Source organism: Tetrao urogallus (assembly GCF_951394365.1).
Source record: "Tetrao urogallus genome assembly, chromosome: 1".
In the NCBI taxonomy this organism is placed as follows: domain Eukaryota; kingdom Metazoa; phylum Chordata; class Aves; order Galliformes; family Phasianidae; genus Tetrao; species Tetrao urogallus.
The window spans coordinates 90,010,406-90,034,475 of NC_136813.1; the positions used below are offsets into that span (position 1 = coordinate 90,010,406).

The following is a 24,070-nucleotide window of genomic DNA, read 5'->3' on the forward strand; positions in this document are numbered from 1 at the left end:
AATCTTTTTGAGCCTCCTATGGAAATACTTAAGTGCATATATAAAAAAACCAAGGCATCACCAGTCCCATGGGGAAGAAGACATAAAATGCTGCTAACACCTTCAGTTATGATCTTTCCTACATGTGTGTTTTACTTCAGTGCACAGATAGGACATAACCGTATGTTCAGTCTGATCTTTATCATATGTGGGAAGGAAGAGACACTCTGCTGTAGCTTTGTAGCTATGGAGCTATAAAATCACCCCTATTCATTTTCTTCTTCGTACAGGTCTTTACTAAGAAAGTTGTGTATGTACACAGAGCCAGGAACACAAAGATGTCAGAGAATCATTTGAGTTGAACATTCCCTTAAAGGCCATCTGACCCTGCTCCCCTCCTGCAATAAGCAGGGACACCCACAGCTCCATCAGGTGCTCAGAGCCCCATACAGCCTGGTTGTCCCCAGGGACAGGGCATCCACCACCTCTCTGAGCAACCTGTTCCACTGCCTCAATACCCTTATGGTAAAAAACTTCTTCCTTATACCCAATCTAAATCTTCCTTCTTTTAGTTTGAAACCATTTCCCCCTGTCCTATCACAACAGACCCTTGTAAAGGACAACAGAGATGGCTGGAAGGTATCACCTTAAATTCCATAGGAGCACAAACAAAAATAGTTCACCCACCGTACATTTTTCAGGCAAGTTTTTGCATACATTTTACATGCAGTGTAAAAGACATTTTGGCTTAAAAGTGTCAATAGGCACCTCACTTGGGATCTTAGGCAGAATCCTAAGGCTACATCTTCTCCAATATGCTATGTGACAATTCCACTCAAACATCTAGATGCTTGGGATCTCAGTATATGACCGCTTGTATATTATGAAATAATAATCATAGAATGGTTTGGGTTGGATGGGAGCTCAAAGCCCACACCATCCCAACCCCTGCCATGGGCAGGGCTGCCCCTACCAGCTCAGGCTGCCAAGGGCCCCATCCAACCTGCCCTTGAGCGCTTCCAGGATGGGGCACCACAGCTTCTCCATAGGTCCCTTCCAGCCCCTACGATTCTGTGATTCTGTACAGTGAGATGAACGCCTGCTCAGCTTTGCTAAGGGGTGTAGCTGCAAACAGGAAAGTGGCAGCCACATTCCTCGTACCGGGCAGAGACACCGGGCTGGGTTGGGGCCCGGGCCCCGGCCCCTACTCCATCAGCTCTTGGGAGTAGAGTTTGAATTCGCTTCTGTAAGACCAGCAGAGGGGGCACAAATCATTAGGTACCAACACTGCTCACGGAGAGAAATGCCAGAAACAAAACAACCCACTTCCTTGTAGTTGGATGATAAAACCTGGCTGGTTTGGTAATTAAATGACACTCAGTGAAAGGGAATACAGTTACTAGAACCTAAGCAAAGCTGACATCACCACCATTTTCTTTTTGAGTATGCCTTGCTTTTGCTGTCTTTGGACAAAGGAATGAGCAAGGCAGCAATTACATCTGGTACCAATTATGAGATTCATTTTAAGATGCCAGAATCTGCACAACAAACAAAATTAATTAAAAGCATAGGATTTTTCTTTTGTTGTTGTTATTGTTTCTCCATGGCAAAACACTGAGACATGGTCAAGCATAAGATAATTTGATTTTACGTCATTTGCTATCGGATTAATTAGCTCAGACATGATGCTTGTATGGTGGTAGGTTGGCACAGAGCAGCGCTGCCCCTCCGCTCCTTGTGAGGAGCTGCAGCCACCATCAGGCCTCCCCTCAGCTCCTCTGCTCTGGGCTGAGCACAGCCAGGGACCTCAGCCGCTCCTCATACCTCTCCCTTCTAAACCCAAAGATACCACTAAAGGAACTGTATACCAACTGTATTTTTAGCTTACAGTATCAAGAGTCTGATTCTGAAATGAGATTTAAGAAAACCTTAAAAGCAAAATCCATTCCAGAAGCAGAAGCCATGAGAAAGTCACGGCATACGTGACCAGCGTGCAAAAAATGGTTACCAGATGCTTGTTTCCTTCCAACTAAAAACCCCATGAGAGGAAGCTTCTGCTGCGCTGTTCATCCTCATTCCAGATTATATTCCAAGTGAAGGAGACCACATTCCAACATATTCCAACAATATTTCATTGAGTAAAGTGCTTCAGGTCTCAAATCCCATTGTTTTGGCTGAACTTGCTTACATATGTCAGTTCTCTACAGTCTACACAAAGTGTTTGGCTATTAACAGGGCTGTATCTGATCCCACTGAATAATTCCAGTGGAAATGGTCAAACGTAGTTCCTCTTCAGATTTCTTCCAGACTAAAGAGTTAATACTAATTTTCTCTTGGAAATATTTTGAACAAGGAAAGAAGATAAACACTGAAAGTGTCTTATTCTTTAGAAAGACTTTGGAAACTGGAAAAACAAACAAACAAAACCATTTGAATGCAGTTCCTCTATGCATTTGTGATCAACTCATCTTAGAAGCTAGGCTGCTAAAGTTCCAACTTATTTTCCAGTAATTCTGGATACACCTGAAACAAGAAGAATGTGAATGCATCAGATATGTAAGAATTTATTTTTTCCTGCTTATTAGATATTATATAAGCAGAATGAGCATTTCCATGATAAGGTTTTGTTTTTACTGCTTCAGGAGACATTAACAAGAACTGATTCATCTTGGAAGCACACTTTCTTTATAAATGTGTGTACATTGCACATATCCACACAAGTGTACATATTCATTACAGTTCATTTTCTTCTGTATTCTCACAAAAAAGGTGGATTATGTGCAAATTAGGAATTCTGCCCATTTTGATTAACATTTGCTGTAGCCTTTGCTATCGGTTGAGGTGTGACAGCGATATTCCCTCCTATGAAATTGCTGTTTTCCAAAGCACCAAAACCTGGGGAGGCAAACAATGTCTTCACTGGAAATAGTTCACAGTTATCAAAACAATGTTCTGCAGTCAGCTGCTGAAATACCAGAGGAATCCTTTTCTTTAGATGGACATGAAAAAAAAGTACGAAAAAAAATAATCCAGAAAACAAATAACATCCCTCCCAACCTTACTTCAGAAAAATGTTTAGAATATCTTTACTTTTGAAACATCCCCAAAATGAAAATACATCCCCAAGCCCTACTGTGGATGTAGGTCACAAGAATAGCAGTCTGAACTTGAAGTTGTTCAGGGAAAAAAAAAAAAATACCCAAGAAGGCCCATTAGAACATAAAGCACTATGAGGAACAGTTGCATAAACAATTTGCATTCTCTCAGTGGAAAAGCAAATTTGACTTTGAAGCAAGATTACTTTGAATAGACCGCACAAAGAGCCAACTTGATACTGTGTTTCATCTGCTACAGCCATCCACAGAGCGTCTTACCACTGAAGGTGAGATGCTGCCATTCCCATTTGTCAGTTTAAGCTCTGACTCAGACAGTGTCATTGGTACTTCCATTCTGAACTGCTTAAACCATGCTTGTTCCCACGTAAGCTCTAATTAAGTTTTTATGCGATATTCTTCATGCAGTCCTTCCTTTCTGGAAGGACAATAAGAGAGAATCATGGGGATTTCCAATGTGGTATAGCTTCAATACTGCTATTTTGGAAATAGAACCAAGAAAGGGTTAAAGAAGTAAGTGTGCAAAATTTATTAAGTTCTTCAATGAACACCGGAACATGACATTTATAAAATTAGAACACATTTTTGAGATTAAAAAAATACAAAAACACCAGCAGTTGCTTGCTGTAAAACACAATGGCCCACGTGTAACTCAAACCTAGTTTATTCTAAGTCAGTTCTGCCGTAAAAAATAATCCATAAAAAATAAAAATACTTTGACAGAAGAAAGTGGTGTGCAGACAAATATAACTGCAGCATCTTTACAATTTGTACAAAGAGTTGGCTGTTGGAAAGAAAAGACTGAGTTGGAAAAGCTGTGAAGGACAGTGTCCTTGCCATGCTGTTAGAAGGCATTTTCTAAATACAACTTGGATATTTGTACATACAGAATAAAGTTTCACATTCACAAATCCCATTCAGTTACAAGAGTTCTAACCTTCTGGTTAGAGAAGAAAAAAAGAAAAAAAGAACAGGATATTCATCTTAATATGCCTTATCATCAAAGTAATTGTTGAAGTATTTTTCAAAGTGTTATTCGGTTATTTTATGTATTCATTGGCTGCCATTCTAAACGCAGCACAATGCGGTTTGACCATACCTCTATTTACAAAGTGCTTCCACTGTGACTTTTCTTTTTTTTATTTTCCACAGTGGAGTGCCTTCTCCCCACTTGGTACTTGCCCATGTTAACCAGTGCTATGGGAGAAGAGCACCCCAATACACAGCTTCACACACATGGAAGTGGGCACTGGGAGCACCTGGCAGCCACGGCTATATGGAATTTTAAAGGGATGCTCAGAGGATTTGCCTCGTTGAGGCTGTTGTCTTCTTTGCTCTGGGTACTTTCCAGAGCATACTTTGCTCTGGACTTACTGACTCAAAAAACACTGTCTCCAAGGGGGCTGGAAGATGCCAGAGAAGTACTTGAAATGGTATTTGGCATCAATTTTCTTTTGCCTGCATAAGGATAATCTAAAGACTCTGTCAAAGTACACACTGGCACACAAAATAAACCTGTAAGAGAGAAATCCTTCTTGTGCAACACAGTAGGCTTTCATCAAGGTTATAGGTTCAAGTATATGAAGCATACAGATCTCTTCTCTTTATTTGGATAGTATTCCTTTTACCATCAGATGACTATTCAGTCAAAATGGTGTAAGCTACCAGAACTCCGTGGTGCTTTAACTGCAGTCAGCTGGCAGCAGAGAAGGTATTTCATTTTCCAGTAACAAAGTGCAGATTTGAAAACTTCAGAACAAGGATCCCAAAGTCATATAGTCTTCATTAGGCCGAAGACTTTCATAACTAAAAAAAGTTCAAGTGTTTATTATACTACAAGTCCCATCTTTGAATTTTATTTCCATAGAAGTTATAGTATGTCCTTTCCTAGTGCTTCTTCTGATCCTTTGCTCTGTGAGGTATTATCATCGTAAGAGTAATTCCCCGAATCTCGACTGCTCTGTTTGAAATGTCTGTTGCCTCTAAAATCATTTTGATTTACTTCTTCTGCGATGCTACTTTCAATTATGTAACAAATTTCTACTGGTTCTTCTGCAGCAGGCACAAATGGACTGCTAAAGAGCTGTCCTCCAAAGCCCTGCAAAAACAGAAGCGCAAAGAAAGATGAAGATTCATATACAACACCTAAAAAATAACCCCACTTAACATGAAGGCCATACAACTACACTGTACTGTATCCAATAGTCACAAATTTTTCTACCTATAGCATGCAACCTGCTCTCTTAAGTTCAGGAATGAAAAGTCGTGATAAAGTTTAGCTGCATTTATACATTGTTCTAGCAACCTCAACTCTTCTGCTATGTTTGCAGCTGTCAATCATGTATATAATCACAATACTTCATTGATTACAGCCTTGAGACCACTCAAGAAATAAAAGGAATGAATGAAGCAAGCTGCTACAGCACGACACCAAGCCTTACATAGCTCTCAAGAGTGCCACTGTCTGTTCTATGTGCTTCAAATCTATTCTCTGAAATGGTTTTTATATCAAATAAATACACAATATTAATTATGTTATCAGTATTCTACTGAACAAAAGAGCTAAAATGCTGCCTTACAAATTAAGTTCAGATTAGCCCTTGAAAACTACGCAACTAGGGTTAAATTATAGCTGTGTTCAGAAAGCTCTGCACATTACATATCATAAGAGCCCCAAGGAGAAGGTGATACATTAGGAAGGCCACACACCGCTCAAGTCAGTGGTCTGGGAAACACTGAAGAAAGCTGTGTGAGGAGTAGTTCTGGATATGCTCCAATACAGAACCGTGATTCTATGATACACTCACATTCTAAAATATATCCACATTTACGTGTGGCACTGTTTACTCTAGAATGGGATCACTATTAAGTACTATGCCAAGCAGAGCTCAGAAACTGCATAATCATCCTTTTTGGGACTTGAACCATAAAGGTCATCATGTCAAGAGATGGCAGACATTTGCTATATCAAAATTTCCTCCAAAGATTGAACTTGCATTTTTACCTCCTTTGAGTTTTAAAGGACAGGCAATAACAACAGTTCTTTGATCACACAGCCTCTCAGATGATAAAGAGACACAGAAGATATGGCAGAAATGTAATATGACTTCCACAGAATACACAAAGCTGGACAGACGCTTCCAACATCCAACTCTCACCAGCTTCCTGAGCCAGATATGGTTTCTGTTTATTTTAGTAATGTTTCATTCAGTTTTCTTCTACAAAGATGCCCTTGATCCAATTAACCCTTCCTGTATCCCAAACAGTCTTATGACCAAGAGATCTGTAGGTCTGCCTGCTTGAAGATGCTTTGGTTTTGAATCTGGATCTTAATAAAACCATTCAATTCTCTCTAATTCTAATAATGAAAGAGCCAGAAAATGCTCCATCAACTTCTATGCATAGAACCACACAATGGTTTTGGTTGGATTTTTAAAGATCATCTACTTCCAACCCTCCCCCCTCACCATGGGCAAGGACTGTTAAGAGGTTGCTCAAGCCCCATTCAACCTGACTTTGAATGCTTCCATGAAGGAGGCATCCACAACTTCCCTGGGCAACCTGCTCCAGATGCTCCTCATCACAAAAATTTCTCCTCATATCCAATGTGAAACTATCCCATTTCAGTTTTAAATGATTGTCCCTTCTCACTACAGGCCCCAGCATTTAAAAAAAAAATTAAAACAAAACAACAAACATAAGGTGAGCTTATACAAGAGGCCACAAATTCAGAGCCTTCTCTAAGCCAAGCAACCGCAGCTCTCAGCATTTCTTCACAGGAGAGGTGCTCCAGCCCTCTGACCATCTTTATAGCCCTACTCTTGAGATGTTCCAACAACTCCATGGCCCTCTTGCATTGGGAGTCCCAGACTTGAATGCAGTACTGCAGGTAGAGCCTTATGAGTTAAAAAGCAGGCAATCAACTCCTTGACCTGCTGACTAGGCTTCTTTTCAAGCAGTCCAGGATATGACTGACTTGCTTAGGCTGCAAACACACATTGCCAGCTCATATCTACCACTAGTATCTCCACGTCCTTCCTTGTAGAGGTGCTCTCAGTCAACTCCCGTCTCCAAGATACTCATGATTCCCTCCCAAAGAAACCTTCAGATAAACTAGTGAGGTGTAATGCAACAAGGAACAAACAAACTGGAAGCAATAAAAATCAAGTTTTAAGCAGCAAGAAAATAATGTCAAGCTGGTAAGTGAAAGGATGTGAGTAAGTCCCAGTGCCATTCTGTGTTACGCAGAATTCTAGAACATGTTACTACTCAATTTTTCCCTTGGGCATTCCTGCATTTTGTTAAAAAGTATACAATTAACCTGTAAGACTACAAGATAACAGAATCACTTCTTTCTTTCCATTATATTTTCTGCTTAAAGAAAAATAAATCTCATCTTACCTCTATGTTCAGAGGAGTCCGGCATGAAGGAAAGAACATGTACTTGATTTTATTGTAGGCTTGATACAGGAAAAAAATAACCAGCAATGCCACAATCAAGACAACAATCAGCGCAGCTACAAATGTTGCTAAAATGATCAGAGGTAAGCTTTTACCTGAAGAAGGGAAAAAAAAACCAATAAACCAAACATTTAGTCTAGGTATTCATGAACTACTACCAAGATTATAACAGATGTTTTCCAAATCTGACACAGTGCTTATCATAGAATTTTGCAATCCTACATCACTATAGCCAGGCACGATGATCATTATGAAAATGATGTCATCCTTATACCTTAAGTAATTTCATTAAAATCACAGCACAAGAGATTTATCAAATATGAGAACACAGGAATCTGCATACAGGATCAGAACCAGGATCCAGTGATTCCCTCACTACCTGACAGCAAGACAGAAAGGCTGCCCACAGACAACCGCATGAAGCACCTGATGCACACAAATCTGTTACCCCGCTGGCTCTGGCCCCAGACTACATAATCTGAAACTAATGGAAATACGGGAGTCAACATTTCCACGTTATGGAAATTTCCATGGGTTATGGAAGGAGAATGAACAATTAAAACAGCAAAGTTGGCTGCTGGCTTTTCAGCCAGGAAATGATTAGAATGGCCAGACTTGGAAGACCTCTAGGAGCACAAAAGAGTTTCTTTGACAGGAAAGGAGCTCCTGTTCTAAGATTCAGATGACTGTGGCCCAGTCAGTAGGGAGAAAAAAGATCTAGCAAGCAACTTATCTATTCCTTTCAGATGAGTATATAGGAATAAATCAATCCCAAGCATATTCCGACTATTTCCTATACTGGTAATCTACACAACTGCTCAACTTCTTACACTAGTACAGAAACCTATGTAAGTATAGAATAGTGAGATAAATTTCACTTCAGTGCTCAAAAACGATCCTGTATTCCTGTTCCAACTCAAGAACCATAGAAAGGCTTCTAACAGGCAAGGTTCAGTTCTAAGACTTAAATTTTGAACCTTGTGGTAGAAGAATAGAAAGCAGAACCCAGCTTTTGATAGCAAAATATTGTCATCAAATAAATCTTTCAGCTGAATAGTCATAGGGTGTTCAGTGATTAAGTTCAAGAGTTCTGCAAGCTTCCTTCTATTCTACTCCTCTATTCTACTTTGCAACACATTCTCTCTATCAAACAAACCAACTGAAGGGAGATTGAACACACTATAATAACAGGAAACACTTTACAAATAACCTAGATGAGACAATCGGGACTTTTTAATCTCTATTTCCAGTTAGTACAAGTGATCAAAGAACAAAAACATTCCACACAGATATAAGAATATCTGGGAAACACATGGCACAATCTGTGTGACTTTCTATCCCAATATGGAGGCTGGAACGTACTTCTTGGTCTTTAGTAGGTTAAGTTCAATAGGGCAATATGGGGAAATCTAATCTTTAACCAGTTGAACAATTAAAGAATTTATTTTATGAAACTAAAAAAAGGTAACATTTAATTATTTTTAGGATTAATAAAGACAGGAAGTGAGGACTATATAAATCACTACGTCCCAGAAGTTTATTATGTGAGAAAATAATAATATGACTATTAAATTTTCTTAGTATCAGTTTGGATAGTTCTTTATTTCTACTAGTGCTAAGAGCTCTTACTAAAAGACAACCAGCCAAATTAAATTCAACAGTTTAACATGCCCTGATGTTGACTGAATATAACCCATCCTCAAACCTATTTTCATTTTGCATACAATGTGCAAACGAGTCAGTAACGAGTCTGAGTGTTTTCATCTTTATTTGTCCCCTAAAGTGCCCCCTCACACTTTAGACTAGGATTTTTTTTTAAATTAAGTTAATTCACAAAATAATTAAGACAACTCAAGAATAAAATACTCTTAAAAATGTAGCACCTAGAGATTCCCTGCACCCTCATAACCATATTTAGGAAGTAATGGACATTAAAGTGTGCTATTAACAAGCTGGAATTAAGTTTAATTCATAATCATTACAGTGACTATTCTGAGACAATTTCTAAACTCAGATGTACTGTGGAATAACCGCAATGCAGTTTTGTTGAGGTGAGAACAGAAGTCGTATCAGTACAGCAACAGGACAGAACACAGCAGCAGTGACAGACCTTTGCCCAATGGGTGCTGACTTGATAAGGCCGTTCCATCGTGCTGCAAATACTTCCTAACTAGTGAGGACTGCAAAGGCCAGTGAAGTGCTAACAGTTTCAATTCCGTAGGTGTAACAAGTCCAAAGTTCATCCTACCTCCAGGTGTTCCGATGCATTCCTCTTTGCTGAAATCACTGCTTTTGTTGTAAGCTACTGAGAACGCTTGTACTTTCACACAGTACAAAGTTGAGGGTGTCAGATCAGAGACTGTCGCTATTGTCTGTTTTGTTTCTTTCATTTTTACTTCCTCCTGAAAAAGAGCAAAGTAAGGTGCACATACATATTATAAGAATCACTCACCAAGAGTTTTGGACTCTGCTGAAGAAGTAATTCTGTAAGTAGCTTTGAATAAAACAGAAGAACCACGTAACTCTAAAGCAAGCCGATTCAGAAAACATTGGATTGTCAAGAAGATACCATTTTCACCATACCAAAATTTTGCAATCAAAACTGATGTACTGTGTGCAAAATTAAACTCCTTCCAGTTACTGTTTTCCTTTTCCCACAAGTTTATACACACACGTTTCCCGATTACAATAAAAATATTTTGCTCTAAGAACATTTAAAGGCTATGAGGAGATGTATTAAAACATGAACTGGAAACATTCAAGGCTTCATTATTTTATTATACATGTAGGTATAAAACTGCAAATACAGAAATAAGCATTTGAGAGGCAAGAATCTACGTTAGGACAAGACTCCTACAGAGATACTGTAAGAAAGAAACCTCTGTTCAAAAGCAAGCCATTTGGCAGCTTTATGAAACTCAGAACGTAGCTTTACAAAATCATTACATGGCCACGTGAATGAAAAAAGATCAAAATCACCTCAGGTTGTAATGCTAGACTTTTTAAAAGAATCTTTCACAAAAACAAACAGGCACCATGACTGGCACACCGTGTACGTACCTCTTCTGAAAATAAGCTTCTTTAGAACTTAAATGGACTGTTCGTGTCATAGCAAATTGCACAGACTGTTTTAAGCACTTGATGATTTCATACCTCATTATCTGATGAATTCTTCCAATACAGAATCTGGTACGATAAATCATAAAGGTCACTCATGATTTCACTCTCAGGTCCTCCTGGAGGAATAATCTTGACATGGAGCAAAACATCACTGATGTCCAGCTTTATACCAGGAGGGCCAATTTCATCTTCAGACGTTAAAAAAAAAAAAAAGAAAGGTTAAAAAAAAAAAAAAAGACTGACAGAATAGAAGTAACAATACTGAATAAAACACAGCCATTTAAATCTATGAAAATTTTTTTTAAACGTGTGTTTAAAACCCTGACTTGAGTAATAGTTTCACCTGTACGTATCTGTATGCATAAGGGCAGCTCCAAAAGTACTGCCTCGTATTTTATTTTGTTGACCCATGACAACAGAGGTGGATGTTGGCAGTATGGCAGTAAAGGCTGAACCTTCCCACCAATATGCCATTACATGTTGCTGTCATGTGGCACACAGCAGCAGAGGGGCGGTTTGACATAACGGCGTTTGACACAGAAGCGTGTATGAAGCAAAGGTGTGTCACTGAATTCCTCTGTATGGAAAAAATGGATCTCACTGATATTCACCGACACTTCAAGGGAAACCAAAGACTGGATGTGAGTACAGTGAAGCAGTGGGTGATGCATTTTAGCAGTGGTAAGAGACATGAAAGACAAGCCATGGACAGCCATGCACAGCTGTCAAGACTACAAAGCATGCAGTATGTCTCAATCAGCTCATCCATCATCAGTATCTAGATGGGAGCTACAGGAAAGAAGGGGTCAGAGTCTTTAGCAGGGTCTGTGGTGATAGAACGAGGGGAAAAGGCTTCAAGCTCAAAGAGAGTAGATTTAGTTTAGATATAAGGGAAAAAAATCTTTTACGGTGAGGATGGTGAGGCACAGGAACAGGTTGCCTGCCCAGTGATGTGGTTGATGCCCTGTCCCTGGAGACTTTCCAGGTAAGGCTGGATAAGACCCTGGGCAACCTGATCTCTTTGGGCCAATGAAGGATGGGCCGTATGGGCAACATTTTCCTAGCAACAATACCATCATAGCAGCTGTGAAACAGCAGGTCACATGAGCCACCTCCACTGCTGCAGACATTTACAAACAAAGCATGCAGGCTCTTGTTTATCAGTGATGGAAGCATACAGCTAACTGTGGTGACTACGTTGAAAAATATTGTTTTGTAGCTGAAAATTTGCTCTATCAAATTGTGTTACTCTCATCTTTTTATCTGTGCTAGTTTCCATGGAATTAAATAGGAGGCATCACTTTCAGAGCAACTCATGTAGCATCAAGTACAAGCTGGCTGAGAAATGAAAAAATTTAAGAAAGAATATCTCCTTACTCGTTACCAGAGGATCTACTCTTATATCTTTAGACAAACATGATTTATTATATTCATTCGTGGCCTGCACACGGAAGTAATGAGATGCCGAAGTAGGCTCGATGACAGACGACAAATTGCATTTCATGTCAGTGATGTTCTCACATCCTGGTACCTTCCGCCACTTCAAGGAATAATCATCATAAAGGTTCTTTAGGTACCCACTGCAAGAAACATTTCAATGTCTTTTTATGATGTAGGGCCCACAAATTTAAAAAAAACAAACAAACAAGAAAACTAGTTCTTCTATTTATAAATGAAACAATGAAGTCAACTAAATCAGGAAGTACAAACGAGTGCCTTACTTAATCCTCACTAGAAAAATTTCCTGTTGTAAAAATTTTTACAATTCAAATTCAGATTTTTCAACGAGTTCTATGAAGTTACTTTTATGTCACGTTGAAGGAACTCCAAAAGAATGCTGCTCTTGATGAGCTCTCTCTCGTCATTTTGATGCCAGTCACAGTATTTGTTCCACATACAACTGTATATTAAGATGCATGCATTTAGATATGACATTTTCTTTTTCAAATGCTGGAAAGTGACCAGAAGTAATCAAATATGTTGACAGTTGAAACCTTGAACAACAGCATTTTGCTCATGACTTCTAGTCATCTAATTTCTTCACATTTAAAAAGGTACAAGGAAATGCAAACTTCCTATCTTAGAAGAAATGCTACTTAGAATACATAGAGTAGTCAATTCTACCAGGTATTTAGCACTCCTAAGACAAGACTAGCATTCAGAAGTTCTACAACAGGCTGTATGCAATCCTTTAAAAAGCCACTAGATGAATTCAGTGCTTCACAGAATGTGTTGAAACACATTTACAAAGTATTTAACTTCTAGCAAGCATTTGCAAAAGACAGCAAATGCCATTTAGAACTACACTACAGAGAGATGGAAATTGCTTAACTCACGTGAGATACTGCACGGTATAGTTCACATGTTCTTTATAGTGATTATCCCAAAGCAGATAGAACTGCATGTTCAAAGCAAAAGCTCTCACATTCGTTGGACAAAGAAGGTCATTTACTGCTCAAAAGAAAAAGCAGAAGTTACTGGGTAGTAATAAGCTTTGTATCACATACAGCAATTCCTCACTGAGTGAGCATTCCTCACACAAATGGTCATGGTACACATTCAGGAAGTTTACAGAACAGTAAAAAACAAACAAACAAACAAACAAACAAACAGTTATGTTTGAATTATAAAGATGACAAACTGATATGCTGTATATACAACAGAATGTAAGCCTTTAACAATAAAAGCATTAGTTTAGTTCACTACAGTTAAAATGAAGGAGAGATGCATGAAGACTTGTAGAAATAAACTAGTCCAGCAGTGACTTGCCTAGAAAACTATGTGAAATATACACAAACAAACACAAAGCAGTTTTGATGTATCATCCACTCAATCTAGAGTTTAATTTTCTACATTCCCACACTGTAATTTTTCCTGAAACACACGTTGAGGAATACTTAAAGACACTTGAACTGCGCACAAAAGAATTTAAGTGTAGACGTGCAAAGCAAGCTATTAATTGCAAGCAAGTTGCACACAGGAATTCTTCAGAATCTGCAAAAATAAAGTCCAAAAGGCTTGCATAAAAGACATTTTTCTAAGCCTGGCTCCACTTCATATGCATTCATTCATTACCTAATACACAAAAGTATTTTATTTTGTCAACACATGCTTCCCTTTCCTCTTGATTCAAAGTCACAAATCCAAAAAAAAATATCTAGTTTTCCAATACAGAGAAAGTAGTGTTCACAATCCAAATCACTGGACAGAATTTGCCTCCACACGAAAACCTCTGTGTACTATAAAAACTTCTAATATCAATAGGCAACATTTTACATTGGTTTAAAATAGAAAATTCTAAATAACATGTGATGATTGCTGCTATACCAAAGAAGGAACCTGTTTGAAGTAAGATGACTTCATACTTTACCTTTACGGGTGGTTTTTATGCAATGGATTGGACTGAACAGGCCTTCTCGATAGTCCAGAAGAATAATTGCTTGAACTTTCAAACAATAGGTAGTCTCTGGAGCAAGACCATCTATTACATCCATAGGTAAAATCTTTTGATTTCTGACCTATAAGAGAGAATTGTGAACAGTATATGAAGATAACAGCTCTTCCAGATGAGCTGATTTTCAAGTATCCTTTCCACCCGCCAGGTTTCAGTCTATTTGTACAACATCACAGGAGCATAGGATGGTTTGGGATGAAAAGGACCTTTAGGATCACCTAGTCCCAATCTCCTAGTGTAGGCAGGGATATGTCCCTCTGGACCAGGCTCCTCAAAGCCTCATCCAGCCTGGCCTTGCATGCCTCCATGGAGGGAGCATCCACAACATCTCTGGGCAACCAATGTCTGTTCCAGTGTCTCACCACCATCACAGTAAAGAATTTCTTCCTAACATCTAGTCTCAGTGTACCATCTTCCAGTTTAAAGCCATTTCCCCTTGTCCTGTTGCTACATGCCCTTACAAGGAGTCCCTCCCCAGCTTTCCCTAGGCAGTGCTAAAGTAGGGAACAAAGGACGATACGTGTAGCCGATTCAGCGCTGAAAGGAAGTTTCTAACTTTGCTCCTTTACATATGAAACTAGATTTCCAGTTTCAGGAATGCAGCACAGCTCCGGATGAAACGTAACTGAGGAATTCAAGTGCACTATGTTCATTGAACAAACGCTTCCTCCTCTCCCCACTTGGCTGACCAGACATGTCAGACACACAGCTTGTACTTCAATTATAAGAACTCCAGAAGATCAAATTAGCCTCTTATCTCGCCCTTACCCTTCCCTATCTTTATCCTACTGTGTTTCTTCCCACTGCCTTTCTTTCCTTTCTTTCCTTTCCCTGTTCCTGCTGGCTGACAGTAGATCCTGCTCCAGTTCATGTGAGATGGTTTCACTTCACCCCTCATGCATTAACAGCTGGCTCTGGGATTTAAGAGAAACATAGCAATTCTCATAAAATACCTAACATAGTCCTATAGAAATACAAACACACAAATTAAAAACAATTTCTCAGCCACGCTGCAACAGTTGTACTATTATTGTGTAACTAAACAAGCTATATATTTAAACAATTCAATTTTAGAGCATTCAACAATTAAGGCAAAGGTTATGGTCAAAAACATCAGAATATAATCATACCTCTTCTACATTGGATGAATTTTTCCAGATAACTACATTATATTTAAAAAGCAGAGGGTTTAGCCACATTTTTCGGACTTGATTTGCTTCTGGAGGAGAAACCTTAATTTTAATGGCTCCATTTATGGACTGCAACGCTACTTCAGGGGGACCAATCTGAGCTGCAAATATGAAAAAGTGTGATGAATGCTTAAAGGAAAACAAACCAACATTTAAATTACATTAATAATACACAGCTACTGTGATTTAGTATCTTACTTTCAACTCTTTCAATGCTGTAACAAAACTACAGGAATTGCCCACAGAAACTTAGTTTTAATTCTTCTCAGGCAGTAACTCACAGAAATCTGACCTAAAATATATGACAGCGTTGCCTGAAATTAAAATGCAGTATTACAACTGAACATTTTCTGTAAAGGAATGAAAAAGCTGGACTGTATTTTAAAATAAGTAAGGCAAAAAACTTAGCTCAAACAAATCAATCCAGTAGTACTGCACAATAGCCTTCCTTCACTATCCTATAATGAAAAGCCAAGAGGTCAGTAGAAGACCTCCAGGAAAGCCCATTTCAGGGAGGTTTTATGGAATCTAAAAAGACAGAGTGATAGTAAGATCCCTCAGAAGAACAGCACCACCATCAATATTTTTCCCTTTCCAGAAATCACCTGTAAGTACCTTACATTACTTTAAGGTTGAAACAGTCACTAATTTATGCTGTTGTAAGCAGAAGAAACGACATATAGAAGCCACAATAAAGTGCAGAAGGACATTTAACTAGATATGTTGCTATATGTAAGGAGCTCATACCTATTTCATACGGAATCATTTCAAAAATGCTAGACCATGGAGACTTGTCTTCCCTTCTTTCAGCCCTTATGCGCATGTGATGCACATCATAGTATGCAGTTATTGCTGAAGAAAAGCCACATTCCGTGTGACTGACATTCTGACAACCAGATAATTCCCTCCATTCTGGTTTATCTGTCTGAACATCATCAAAGCTGCGAGAAGAAGATAAAATAAAATAAAAATCAAAGCAATCTAAATCCTCAGTTTTCTTCACCTTCTTCTAAATGCTAAGAAGTATCAGTTTGCCTAGCATTTAGCACCAATTACACTGGTGCTGGTGATACCTATTTTGTCAGCCACAAGTTGATACCACCACTTAATTCATTACTTTAACCTAGCACTTTATCAGTTTAACCTTTTTACCCAAGAGTATCAGACTTTGTAGACTGATAGCTAACCACTAGGTTTATTCAGCGTGTGAACACAGTGTCTGAGAACGGCAATAAAGAACTGTCAAAATCCAGAATTACTTCCTCTCTCAAATTTAGCTTGTGTGTGTTGACACAACCTAGCTCAAAAAAAAGGAAAGAACCCCCCAAAACAGAGAAGAATCAATACATTTGAAAACTACATTTCCAAATGTACCATTTTATTGCCCAGTATTGAGAATTACTACTAAGTGTGCTCTGTGTTTATAACACATCCCTATCAGTAACAATCTAATTTTACATGTAAACTAGAAATATGAAGGACAACTCTTGGATTCTATGTCAAGAAATATCCTCCTAGCAGTTTTATGTGGCAGCATCAAGAAACATAAATCAGTCAGTAAACCAATTTGCTCTTCTGTAAAACTCCAGGTCTGATACTTTGTGGCTCAGCATGAAGCTACTACTTACTACTGGTATTGTGCTGAAAACGTCACATTGGTACCATCCCCAGTGTAGTTCCACCTCAGGGTGAAATTTGTATTTACAGCATAAACCTGAATATCCTGAGGACTCTTCAGATCAGTCTGGCCTATAAATAAAAGACAATATCAAGCTATATAAGGATTGGGATAAGTAATTTTGACACAGTATAAGGAGAAACCACTTTTGTTAAAAAGACTGACAGTGAAATAATTATCCCCCTATCTCCCTTTCAAAAACACATGCAGTCATAACATTCATCACATGAAGTTCACTGCTACGAGCAATTACAAGCAATCTGAATGCTTTTATGCCATATTTTATTGGTTGGATCCAACATCTGGAGCTCAGCTGCAAACCACTCGGGACTGACCTAATGCTCTCATTTCACAGCTGTGGAACAGACACTGCGTCAGACTTTGTGCCACACATTACTGCCACAAAAATCAATGCACGGCCTTGAATATAAATCCCATTCAGTGAGGTTTCTTCTCACAGCAGGTTTTCTACCTCTCTTAAGTCCTATGTTTTCTTTTACCCAAGGAACAGCACATAAAATGACATACAGAGGGCAAGGGTTAAACCTGAGGACACGTATAAGAATGATTAAAATGTCAAGGGAAAGAGCAGTCCACGAGAGGAGAAGAACTAACCTCTGTCAGGGAGATAGCCAACAGGAGGCAATATTACATATGGATTAAAAGTGCTCAAACTAAAAATCAGGAAGCTTTGTGAAAAAAAAAAGGTTACAGAGTAATCATTGAAATGAACATTTCAAAAGGTTTTTTTTTGGTGGGACCATAGTAGAGGAACGAAGGGAACATTTGTCAAAAAATTTGCTTGTTCAATAGGGGTCATGCCGGCACGTTACCTTCATATAAATCTAAGCAGTATAGAATCATAGAATTGTTTAAGTTGGAAGGAACCTTTCAAAGGTCCAACCCCCTGCAATGAGCAGGGACACCCACAGCTCCATCAGGTGCTCAGAGCCCATCCAGCCTGACCTTGAGTGTCTCCAGGGACAGGGCATCCATCACCTCTCTGGGCAACCTGTTCTACTGCCTCACCACCCTTACTGTAAAAAACTTCTTCCTTATATTTAATGTAGACCTCCCCACCTTCACTTTGAAATAATTTTCCCTTATCGTATCACAACAGGCCCTGCTTAAGAGTCTGTCCCCTACTTTCTTGTAGCCCCTGTACCACAGGCTATGCTTTTACCCTATCTAAAAGTGGAATATAATAGCATTAACTATATTCGGTGGTTTTGCAGAAGTTCACTATAGGAACGTAATCTCCTTCAAAAGCAGTAGAATGGGTAAGGAAGCACACTGGGATGAGGATGCTAGCTTACATACACAACTTTCCCTCCCTTCCTCTCCCCCCTCCCCACCCATGGGTTTTATTGTAAGAGAAACAGTGCAAAAGCTTTGCCAACCATAGCGTAGGATTGCAGGCTGTTATGATGTGGCATAGGAAAGCGTGTGATGTTTTGGGAAATGGACTCAAGTCTACCACAGAAGATGCCAAGCTGTACTTCCTCACAGGAATTGCTGCATTTTGAAGCCTATCTGAACAAGCAAGTTCACAGCCAGTGGCAGAAACCATTCTGGTATAAATTCTCCAAATCCGGAAGAGAAGCAAATCACTCTGAACTCCAACACAAGCCTTTCTGATGGTTGGATAGTGAATTCAGAAGGAACAGGTTTAATAACAGCCCATAAACCAGCCCATAAACAGATTATCATGAGCTTCAGGTTTGATTGCCTCTTTTCTCTGAGAACTTCCTCATGCAAGCTGGAACAACATTGACCCCAGCTTGACACTGATTCTTTTGTAATCCTCACACATTGCTGGAACCAGGCACTAAGAGCTGCTTTCAGAGGCCAAGAAGCATCAAAACAAGCAGCTCTGCTCTGCACAAACAAAACTGCCGCTTCATTGAGCGCTTCGTCTGTAGGACTTCCTCCCTTTGGACTGCATGTGCTCAGCTCTTGCCTGGTTTATGAAATGAGTCAGACTCTCAACCTCAGTGCTACAAGCTGCTGTCCCATTATACTGCAGGTATCACAATGTATTTGCTGCTGTTTTCTTTCCTGCTCCGCTGCCAGCTGCTGCTGCAGACCAACACTGAACCAGATGGCCTTTTGGCTTCAACAGATGCAAAATGTAAATACAGAAACAGAACACTAAAACCCCACAGCACTCATAGATCTGTCCTGAATCTGATTAGGCATCTTCCTCCATGCCCTTGCTGGAAAAACAGATTACTAGTTTATAAAGCTCTCCTGATCCTCAGAGACAAACCTGACAACTCGATCTAACACCTTCACGAGGAAATCAAATTTCTTATGCGAGCTTAAATAACTATTTATTGAAGGCTCCAAGCCCCAGTTATCCTGCTCACTCCATCTCCTGCTTTCATTTTCCCATGTAAGTAAAACGTACTAGTTTTGTGAATAATTATCATTCTTGTCTTATGCATTCTCTCCAAACAAACTCCCTTGGAACAACGTAACTCACCAGCCACAGTGCTCTAGCCGAGTTCTATAAATGAAGAACAGCCTCGCAGAAAGAGTCTCAACCTTTTCATTCTAATTAGCACTGCTACACCCCAGCACTTTTCGAGTTTCCCCCAGTATTTCAGGTTGATTTAACATTGTTCTCAATAACACAGATGTGCATAGGCGATCCACGCCTATCCTTTCGCACAATAATCCCTACTTCCAGAGTATTGTGTTTGCTTCCCTAAAGCAATTATTTCCTAAATTCCAATAAAGAATAACCACGGAGTCAAGGAGTAAATTCAGCAACACTTGATTCCCAGAGAAATTTCAAGATTCAGCTAGAAACCCAGTGTGCAAAGCAATACTTATTCCAAAGGCTCTGATTTCTTTGCTTGATTCAATGACAAAAAGAACGCACCTTTCCCCAGACCCTCAGTTTCTTCACTACCAAATTAGTTCAACATACATTCCTATCTCAGGGAGAACAATCAACCAAAAAACACCCTTTAAAGGTCATCACAGAATTGTTTGAGTTCAAAGGAACCTTTCAAAAGCCATCTGGTCCAACCCCCCTGCAATGAGCAGGGGGACAAACAGCTCCATCAGGTGCTCAGAGCCCATCCAGCCTGACCTTGAGTGTCTCTAGGGATAGGGAATCCATTGCCTCTCTGGGCAACCTGTTCTACTGCCTCACCACCCTTACTGTAAAAAACTTCTTCCTTATATTTAATGTAGACCTCCCCACCTTCACTCTGAAATAATTTTCCCTTATCATATCACAACAGGCCCTGCTTAAGAGTCTGTCCCCTACTTTCTTGTAGCCCCTGTACCACAGGCTATGCTTTTACCCTATCTAAAAATGGAATATAACAGCATTAACTATATTCGGTGGTTTTGCAGAAGCTCACTATGTTTTTCCACTGTCAGTTGGATAGAAGATGCATCAAAGTAATCTCCTTCAAAAGCAGTAGAATGGGTAAGGAAGCACACTGGGATGAGGACGTTAGCTTACATACACAACTTTCCCTCCCTTCCTCTTCTCCCTCCCCACCCATGGGTTTTATTGTAAGAGAAACAGTGCAAAAGCTTTTCCAACCATAGCGTAGGATTGCAGGCTGTTATGATGTGGCATAGGAAAGCGTGTGATGTTTTGGGAAATGGACTCAAGTCTATCACAAAAGATGCCAAGCTGTACTTCCTCACAGGAATTGCTGCATTTTGAAGCCTATCTGAACAAGCAAGTTCACAGCCAGTGGCAGAAACCATTCTGGTATAAATTCTCCAAATCCAGAAGAGAAGCAAATCACTCTGAACTGCAACACAAGCCTTTCTGATGGTTGGATAGTGAATTCAGAAGGAACAGGTTTAATAACAGCCCATAAGCAGATTATCATGAGCTTCAGGTTTGATTGCCTCTTTTCCACTGCCTCACCAATCTTATGGTAAAAAACTTCTTCCAATCTAAATCTCCCTTCTTTTAGTTTGAAATCATTTCCTCTTGTGCTCTCTCAGCAGACTCTGCTAAAGAGTCTATCCTTTTCTTTCTTACAGACCTCTTTTAGCCACTGAAAATCTACTCATCAACTTTCCACATATTTGAGTTCCCTGGTATTTACTATGAATCGCCCATGTGAATACAATACCTTCTAGCTTGCGGTAACACATATGAAGAGACAGAGTTTGCTGAAGATGGCAAGACTCACAGTGCTCTGCTGTTACTTACAGAAAAGCCCAGAGAAGGATTCACCACATCAACTTATTTAGGTTTTGCAGCCCTAGAAAAAGCAGCTGTCTTATAAACTTCTTCTGAATCTTTAAATGCTGTTTTTAAACCAATTGTCAAACTAAAAGTTGAGATGATACACCATTCATCTCAAAAGGGAAACATTCTAACAAAAATGATTACTTTTGCTCTCCTATCTGAATTATAAGGGCAAGCACAGTGTGAAAGTACACAATTATATGTCCTACTCCATGACTGCTGCAGTGCTGCCTGCTAGCAGCTGTAAGGAGCTCGGCAACAGCCTGCCACTTATCATGCGTGGGTTAGAATCTACCACGGAAACTCTGTCTCAACCTTTCAGCACCAGGCCTGTTACGTGTGGGTATGGAAGACAGAAAGACACAACCAAACACAGCAGAGGCACCCCGACTGCTGCTGACTCTGTGGGCAGAACGGTCCTTTAAGGCAGCAGGGTTATCACCAGGGCTTTCAGACTGAGGAACCACTGGGCAGAACAGAGCAGAATGTGCCAGGTCACTGCAGCCCAGCAGCCACTTCTATACACAGAGGCAGCACATGGCATGCCAATTACTTTGTGCACTCTGTGTGGGTTAACTGAAATAGCTGCAGGTAGCACAGCGCTGACAGCCCGGGTTGTAACTTGGAATGAATTCACAAACCAAAGGGCTGGAAAGGGAAAGAGAAGTCGCGGAGCTGCTTTTCCGCCCCAGCCCTGCCCCAAAGGCACAGTGCAGACCCCAGAAAGCAGTATCCGGTCTTCTGTCATGTTACTGCCCGTGAGATCATGTCCTGAAATCCAGCAGCGTTGTTTCCCTCGGTTCCCTAGTTGCACTTCAGGCTCCGAGGCGCCTTCGCAGCAAGTTAACGGGATCCCGAAGCCCGTTTCCCACACGCCGACTCGCAGCACGCAGACACGAAGCAGGCACACAACACCATCACCCCCTCTCCCTCCCCTAAGCGCCCCAAAGCCCGGCGACGGCAACTGGACAATCGCGGAGCGAGGGGCTCCACGGCCGCGCCGCCCCCACCTCGCCCCAGGCACGGCTCCAGCTGCCGCCCCCCCCACCGCCGCCGCCGCCACCGCCACCGCCGCCGCCGCCGCGCCATGCTCACCTGCACAGCGCGGAGATATCACGACCAGCAGACACAGCAGCACAGTTGCTAGCGGCACCACGGCACACACCGTCCCAGCCATCAGCCCGTGGCAGCACTCACCCATACCGGAAACCTCTAGCGACTGCGCATGCGGCCTGCCCCACCCGCCAAGATGGAGGCGGTGCCGTGTGAGTGCGTTGAGGAGTTTGGGTGGCCGTAGGGGCCGTTCACGCAGCTCGGGCGAAAAGGGGCTCTTGCGACAGGGCGCCCACTACTGCTTGCTGACAAAGAACATTCAGGGAACCTCGAGACGGATTGTGTCACACACAGAGAAGGAAAGCAATCCGTTGTTCAACAGTTAGGCCTGTTTCATAAAATCGCAGAATCATTAAAGTTGGAAAAGACCACTAAGATCATTCAGTCCAACCACCAGCCCACCCCCCCCCCACGCCCACTGCCCACGTCCCTCAGTGCCACATCCACACGGCTCCTGAACACCTCCAGGGACGGTGACTGCACCACCTCCCTGGGCAGCCTGTGCCACTGCAGCACTGCTCTTGCTCAGAAGAAAGTCTTCCTAATATCCAACCTGAACCTCCCATGGCACAAGTTGAGGCCATTCGCTATTGTCCTATAACTGTTCCATGAGAGAAGACCCCTAACCTCACCACAACTTCCTTTTAGGTGGTTATACAGAGCAATAAGCTCTCCCCCGAGCCTCTTGCTCTCCAGACCGAACAACCCCAGCTCCCTCAGCCACTCCCCATCAGACTTGTGTTCCAGACTGCTCACAGCTCCGTTACCCTTCTCTAAACACACTCCAGGGCCTCCATGTCTTTTTTGTAGTGAGAGGCCCAAAACTGAACACAGCACTCAAAATGTGGCCTCACCGGGGCCGAGTACAGAGGAACAATAAACTCCCTAGTCCTACTGGCTGCACTGTTCCCCCCTGGGCAGCCTGTTCCAGTGCTCCGTCACCTCACCGTAAAGAAGTTCTTGCGCACATTTGTGCGGAACTTCCTACGCCGCAGTTTCCAGCCATTTCCCCTTGTCCCGTCTCCACTCACCACTGAAAAGAGGCTGGCCTCACCACTCTGCCCCCCACACCTCAGATATTTATAGACCTGGATCAGGTCCCCTCTCAGTCTTCTTTTTTCAAGGCTGAACAGACCCAGTTCACTCAGCCTTTCCTCATAGGAGAGATGCTCCAGGCCCTTCACCATCTTTGTGGCTCTCTGCTGGACTCTCTCCAAGAAATCCCTGTCTTTTTTGTACTGGGGAGCCCAGAACTGGACACAGTGCTGCAGATGAGGCCTTAGCAGGGCAGAGTACAGGGGGAGGATCACCTCTCTCAACCTGCTGGCCACGATCTTTTTAATGCACCCCACAATGCTTTCAGCCAAACCTGTGGATAAAAGTGTTCCTAGTTGCTCTTGATACATTTTCTGCTATGGGACGCTACATATACTCAGAGCATGCTTAATAAGCCTAAGCTTCCAATGCCATGGAAGAAACCATCCTACAATCAATGAATTGGAAAAGAGACCAAAGCCCACCCACCCCAATCCCTGCCATGGGCAGGGCTGCCCCCCACAGCTCAGCTGCCCAGGGCCCCATCCAACCTGGCCTTGAGCACCTCCAGGGATGGGGCACCACAGCTTCTCTGGGCAGCTGTGACAGCTGTGCATAAATGTAGCTTTGTTCTGTTTGGCCTGTAGCTTTTAAGAAATACTTAAGGATTGCTAAAGGGTAAGATACAAAAATCTT

General features: G+C 41.1%; 1 protein-coding gene across 1 annotated transcript; it reads right to left on the reverse strand.

The window, feature by feature from the left end:
* Positions 1-4,962: 4,962 nt before the first annotated feature.
* IFNAR1 (interferon alpha and beta receptor subunit 1) lies at positions 4,963-22,427 on the reverse strand (the record flags this gene model as incomplete). The annotated part of the gene is made up of 11 exons (XM_079549430.1): positions 4,963-5,190; positions 7,494-7,648; positions 9,802-9,955; positions 10,707-10,861; positions 12,051-12,253; positions 13,010-13,124; positions 14,044-14,191; positions 15,258-15,418; positions 16,065-16,258; positions 16,946-17,066; positions 22,322-22,427. 11 exons carry the CDS (start codon positions 22,425-22,427, stop codon positions 4,963-4,965), a joined length of 1,740 nt encoding a protein of 579 aa, XP_079405556.1.
* Between the last annotated feature and the right edge of the window lie 1,643 nt (positions 22,428-24,070).